The sequence below is a fragment of the Notothenia coriiceps genome, unplaced genomic scaffold, assembly GCF_000735185.1.
Source record: "Notothenia coriiceps isolate Sejong01 unplaced genomic scaffold, NC01 NC01_scaffold00013479, whole genome shotgun sequence".
Taxonomy (NCBI): domain Eukaryota; kingdom Metazoa; phylum Chordata; class Actinopteri; order Perciformes; family Nototheniidae; genus Notothenia; species Notothenia coriiceps.
Genome location: NW_011346180.1, coordinates 1 through 6,666, shown reverse-complemented (window position 1 = coordinate 6,666; position 6,666 = coordinate 1). Strand labels below are relative to the sequence as shown.

The window sequence follows — 6,666 nt, the reverse complement described above, 5'->3', positions numbered from 1 at the left end:
TTTGTCGAGGCCCGTAACAAAGACTATCGTTGCAAAGACTACCCGGCACCCAAGGTGTAAAAGTCTATAATGCAGTATAGCCTGCGTTTGAGACCCCGGAGTCGGAGGCAACAAGGGGCAAAATCTCGTAAACTTCCATGCCTCTTTTCCTCTCCTCCCAAAATAAACGGACCTGCGACGCACTCGAAGGGTCTGTATGTGGCCCCTGGTGCGGCCCCTGTGTGGCCCTGGGTGTGGCCCCTGTGTCTTCCCTGTGTGGCCCCCTCGTGTGGTCCCTGTGTGTCCCCTGTGGTGTCGCCTGTGTCGCCCCTGTGTCGTACAACCTACATATGTTCTGTCTAGTTTTTTCACGTAACAACGCTCACTATCCAGGGAAAAATTCATTCCTTTAGGTAATCCAAACAATAAATCGATCCAATCAACTGAATCATCAACTATTTATATTCATTTAATTATTCCATAAATAAATGACAACAAGTCACTCAATCAAATCAAATTAAACAAAACGAATTTTTCTTTTTATTTTAATCAAGTGTGTCAAAAATAGACTCAGTTAGTAACTAATCGATCAATCCACACATGTATGTTCCCTTTCTGTCTTCAACAACTTCGTGCCATTTGCGGTCATCTTAATTATGAAAGTATGAGAATTATTATAGGTCAATAACGACATTGATTGGTCGGCCATCGGACCTTTCCGCAACTCGTCGCACTGTGCCAGTCAAGTGCAATATCGTTACCCAGGTCTACACCTCTAGGTAGTTGAGGTCGCTTGAGGTCTTGTGGGTCCACTGAGGCTTCTACCCTCAGTGCGTCTTATTTAGGACTGGGCGTAAGTGGCACTGCCGGCGGAAGAAGAGCGGAGTAACCAGGCGAGCCGGCAAGAAACCCACTAGCTCGTCGAAGTAACTAGTGGTGGTAGTACCCTGCCTCTTACACGTCGCTTGTGGATATTAAGGGTGCCCCCTATTATTTCTTCCACACCTACCTCGCCGGATACCTAAGGCGAGCAGTTGTTGGTCGTTGAAAGAACCCTCTTTACTGAGCGGAAGTTAGGAGGCCAGCATGTGGTCCTTGCACTCACTGGTGCCTAAGTCGTCGCCCGTCTGCATCGGCTCCTTTGTACCTCCTCAGAGTCCATCCAGAAGAACGAGTGCGACGGGGGGCAGCACACCTTGTCCTTTCCTGCGTTACCGACTTCCGTTGTAACGGCGGTTTTGTGTCGTAGGTCTTCTTGCTACCTGTCCTTCGTCTTCACAAAGTCGTGGTGCTTCTATGCCGTGGTGTGTGAGCCTCTGTGAAAGCCCCAGGTACCTGCGGTTTTTCGTTTCGACAGCCGGTGGTCCTCCGTGTCAGCTTACCAACTACCACTCGGCACACCGCTATGTTGCACAAACAAAAGTGGTGCCTCCGAGGTTTGGGTTGCGGAGCTACTACTCCGTCAATGCTCGCTTTGTGCTGTGGTGCTCTGGTTGGACCCACTGAACAGCTAGGCCGCTAGAAGTCTCCTTGAAACGTAGTCCATACCGCTCCCTCCTGTCTAACGTCACACCACATGTCTCAGAGCGCTGAGGCGGTAATGTTGGCAATATGGTCGGTGTTTACATTAGCATGGCTAACACTCAGAGCTAACCTGTACTGGAGAGCATGTGTGTGAAGAAGCAGGAAGTAAAAAGGAACTCACCTTGTGGTATAACCGGCAAGAGAGAAAGCCTTTGAGCTCCATACTGTTTCAGAGATAATCCTTGATAATCCATGATATGGCGTTTCATCACGGCAGTATTTAGTTTAGACAGTAGCTGCCGGGTCCCGCATGAGCTCAGACCCCTCCTCTTTAAAGCTTTATACCCAAATCAGCACTTTAGAAACAGGAAGTGAAATAGACGGATATGAGGCATGGCTAGAATGGGTGATCTGTTTGGTGTTTGGAGCAAAACACTTCATAGGCATGTTTTTTATATATTTGTATATATCTGAGACATATGCTATTGCCTAAAAATAACCTGATAGATGACCTTTAACTAACTAGCTAACTTATTTTCTTACCAAACAAACTAACTAACATAATAATGAACTAACTTTATTTTCTTGACTAACTGTTGCGCCCATTAGAATGGTTGATATGTGTTTGTTATTTTGAACACTAGATGGCGTAATGGGGCAACACCATGTGATCTCCTGGCACAGGTGCATTGATTGTGACTGGGAGAGCAAGAGTTTTTTGACCGTGTCTTTCGTGTCTGTGAACACGCTGTTTTCTTTGATATTGAAAGCTAAACTTCGTCGTACATGGAGATTCCAGGTGTCCAATTAGTTCAACCCAGTTTAATCAATCCCAGGTGATATTGAGTGGCAATAGTCACCGCACTAACAAACGCAATGAATACATAATTAACTTTCTAATTACATTATTACATTACACGCTTTTATACAAAGTAACTTCCATACTCAATACTGTGGACAATCCCCACAGGAGCACTTTGGGGTGAAGTGTCTCAGGGACACAACGACATGCTGACTGCAGTGGGGTTTGAACCTGCTACCACCTGATTCGAAGTCCAGCACACTCTCCACTTAGCCACAGCCTCCCCCTAATTTTTCAAACTTACTAGCTAAATAACGAACTAACTTTCCTAACGATTGTCTAACTAACTAACTACCTGTGTACTTACACCTTTACGTCTGCAGGCTTTATTTTGTGTTGCCTTGGTTAAGCATGTGAACAGCCCTGCTCGGTGTTACCTGTCATACGGCAGTAACATGTTAGTATTAGAATTGTGTTTGATTTCCTGCTCAGTAACTTGTCCTTTTTTTATTTTGCAGGGTTTGTTCATTCTGTTAACAACATGCGTGATGGACAAATCGGTAAGATGTTACTTTTTAAAATAACGCATAATGCATCCAAATCACAACACACTAGTCAGTCGGTGATTTACTTTCTACTAACAAGTTAAATATGTAAAACCACAAACAGGATATTGTAGCATAACAGTTTTAATCTCATTTCCGCAGACCCGAGAAGCACTTGGGAAACGTCTGAAGAAAAATGTAAGTGTACTTCAAACAGGATTATTAATGAAAAACACACAACGATTATAAATGATTTGAATCTCTCTCATCCTCCGTCTCTCCAGGCTTCAGCCTCGATCTCCAGCAGCACCACAAAGCTACAAAGCACTTGGAAGAAGTGAAAATGATCCTAAATATGTTTCACACATTTTACGTACAATATATCTGAATAGGCTTCAAGTTCGTACATTTTTATAGTGATTACTTTGATGTATTCCCTGATATATGAACACTGTGCAATGCTTGTTTACCTGATTCGTTTTTTTACAGGAAATATCTCCATCTTGTTCCGATTGATTTTTATTTAAAACTTCATTTTATTGCGACATATTGTTTGGGAAACACTGTTTATTAAATCTTTCTACCTATAACCTCGTAATGTATAATTACCTTATTAGATTTTTACGTGTTATTATTTTGTATATTAATTATTTGTCTCTGTCTTTTTGGGGTTTTGGTTTTCCTCAGATTGTCTTTACTTGTCATTTTTCATTCTTTCTTCACAGTTGAACGAATTGTTTTCAAGATAAATACATGATTTAATACGGAGCTGTTTCAGGATTACTTTGTGTAGAAACTCACTTCTATATATCTGTCATTTGAATCATTTGAGAGGTAGTCGACTGAGATGTTCTTGAGTTCAAGAAAGCGCTAAATAAATAGATTTTCACCCAAAAACTATTCATTAAAACTTAAATGTTCTATCGGTGAAGCAAATGTTTGTTTCTTAACACTGTGCACGGTAAAGTGACCCCGTTTGTTTCAGTGACATTTTAAGCATATTTTGATGATGAATATAATGACTTTCATACGTCAGTTTCTTGCTCCTCTTCTCCTCGTTCTCCTGTTTGCTCCGCACCTCGTTAGTGTCGTCCAATGAGATTCCTTTCTGAGCCTCAACCTCTGCTCTGCAACACAAACAGGGATATTTACCTATAAAATATTTAACTAACAGATACCAGCATGAAACCTCCACCCTTCATTGCTGACATTAACACAATTCTTTTTTATATTACAAGTTTTCTGACAGGTCATGTTTAAATTAGCAAATGAGGCGTTTTGTGATGCTAACTGATGTTGCTTAGGAGAAATCTACAGACACGAACAGTGAGTCAAATAAACTCCTACATCTGAAGTTTTATTTAGTCTGATAATGGACATATAAATAACCCAAAATCTAATTAATAGAAAATCAAGTATTTCCCTGCAGTGTTTCACCTCAAATCAACCAAAGCGACCACTTTAGCCACTTTATTTAAACTTCACCCAGAATTCGGACTTTTTCTCCACTTTTTTACGAAGAAGATTAGCGCCAAAAAATTTATTTGAGATCTGAACAAGAGATTTTTTATTGTATTTCTTTTTTTTTCTGAGTCCTGACTTTGTTCTCAGAATGTTGAACTTTTTAAGAATTCAAACTTTTTTAGAATTTTGATTTTTTTTCTGAGTCTTGACTTTTTAAGAATTAAATTATTTCCAGAATTTGACTTTGACTCAGAATTGAAACTTGTTTTTCAGAATAATTTTTTCTCATTATTTTGACTTCTTTTTAAATCCTAAAATCCACATTTAGCCTCTTAAGTTACTTCTTGAGGGATCTGATGCAGTCGTGGTGTCCGTAGCCTATGTCTGGGCGATGCGTTCAGGCTCCAGAAATCGTCCAGGTTCAGGCTCTAAGAATTTGAACTTTTTTCCCAGATTATTTTTTTTTCAAAATGTTGACTTTTTTTTCATTTGATGTTTTAATGATCTTTGAAAGTTGCATTTTTTCTGAAAGTTGAATTTCTTCTCAGAATTTTTCTTCGGAATTTAATTTTTTTCCTGAATTTTGACTTTTCTATTAAACTTTTTAAGAATTAAAACCTTTTTCTCAAAATGTTGACTTTTTTTTCAGAATTTCGACTTTTTTGTCCACACATGTGCCAGTAGAGACACTAAATCCTAAAATCCACTCTATCCGCCTCTTAATTTACTTCTTGAGGAATCTGACGCAGTCGTGGTGTCCGTAGATCTGCGCGATGCGTTCAGGCGTCTCTCCGCATAAATCCTCCAGGTCCAGCGGTGCGTTCAGGCTCTGCAGCAGCTTCAGGACAGGGAGGTGTCCGGCCTCCGCGGCGCTGTGGGCGGCCGTCCATCCGTGCTCTGTCATCAGAGAGGGACACGCCCCGTGACCAATCAGGAGCCTCACAATCTCCACGTGACCTGGGGGGGGGCACAGTGAGATCTCACACTTAAAAAAAAAATTACAGTTAATAACTTAGACTTAGCTTTTTCCAGACAATAAACAACTAACAACACAATAACGAGCAAAGTGACACAACGGCATTGTTGACAGACAGTTTGTGATCTACAGTTATGAGAAATATTCCTGTGTATTATGAACTCTGATGATGGTTTTCAATATTTAAAAAAAAAAAAAAAGGTAAAAGAAAGGAAAATAAAAATAAGTTCAAAAGTAATTTACTTTTAGCCAAAAGCTATGACTACATCTAAGTGTTTTGATGTTTCTGTAGACAAAAGTTCTGTGTGACTCATTAATCACATCTTAATTCCTATTATCAGTGAAAAGGTAATAACAGTAAATGAATGCACTAATTATTCATCTGCAGAATGAGTACTTTTACTTTTCTCTACTTTCTCTCAGAATTTTTACGGAAGAAGATTAGGGCCACAGGAACATTTCTTTGAGATCTGAACAAGAGAGATACTTTTTATGAGTTCTGGGATTTAAGTAAAAGAATATGATTAAAAACATTTATTTTGTATTTTCTCAGAATAAATGGTCAGATCTCACTGTGGCCCCTACTTTTACTTTTATACTTTCACTTATTTTGCTCTACTTCTTATGTATTGTCCCATTGGTCCATAAATCAGTTCTGCTTTTTTGACTCAGCCCTACAGGTGTATTTTTAGACCAAAGCTATTCATCTAAATTATTGGATGTTTTCTGTGGATAAAAGTTTAGTTTAAATGCTGATGGAAACTAAAGTAACTAACCTGTGTTCAACATGTAAGAAGTAGAAAGTTTAGGTATTTGGGTTCAACATGTGAGAAGTAGAAAGTACAGGTATTTGTGTTCAACATGTGAGAAGTAGAAAGTACAGGTATTTGAGTTCAACATGTAAGAAGTAGAAAGTACAGGTATTTGAGTTCAACATGTAAGAAGTAGAAAGTACAGGTATTTGAGTTCAACATGTAAGAAGTAGAAAGTACAGGTATTTGAGTTCAAACATGTAAGAAGTAGAAAGTACAGGTATTTCGTTCAACATGTAAGAAGTAGAAAGTACAGGTATTTGAGTTCAACATGTAAGAAGTAGAAAGTACAGGTATTTGAGTTCAACATGTAAGAAGTAGAAAGTACAGGTATTTGAGTTCAACATGTAAGAAGTAGAAAGTACAGGTATTTGTGTTCAACATGTAAGAAGTAGAAAGTACAGGTATTTGTGTTCAACATGTAAGAAGTAGAAAGTACAGGTATTTGATGTTCAACACGTAGAAAGTACAGGTATTTGAGTTCAACATGTGAGAAGTAGAAAGTACAGGTATTTGAGTTCAACATGTAAGAAGTAGAAAGTACAGGTATTTGTGTTCAACATG

The 6,666-nt window shown here is 39.2% G+C and overlaps 1 protein-coding gene across 1 annotated transcript in view; it reads left to right on the top strand.

The window, feature by feature from the left end:
- The window catches only part of LOC104947947 (probable G-protein coupled receptor 116), a gene marked incomplete at its 5' end in the record, with an annotated part of 12,984 nt that extends 9,155 nt beyond the window's left edge, over nt 1-3,829 (top strand). The window contains 3 exons of the mRNA XM_010774073.1: nt 2,824-2,865; nt 3,013-3,048; nt 3,135-3,829. Of these exons, the coding sequence (XP_010772375.1) occupies nt 2,824-2,865; nt 3,013-3,048; nt 3,135-3,191 (135 nt within the window). The remainder of the gene's footprint in view (nt 1-2,823; nt 2,866-3,012; nt 3,049-3,134) is intronic.
- Between the last annotated feature and the right edge of the window lie 2,837 nt (nt 3,830-6,666).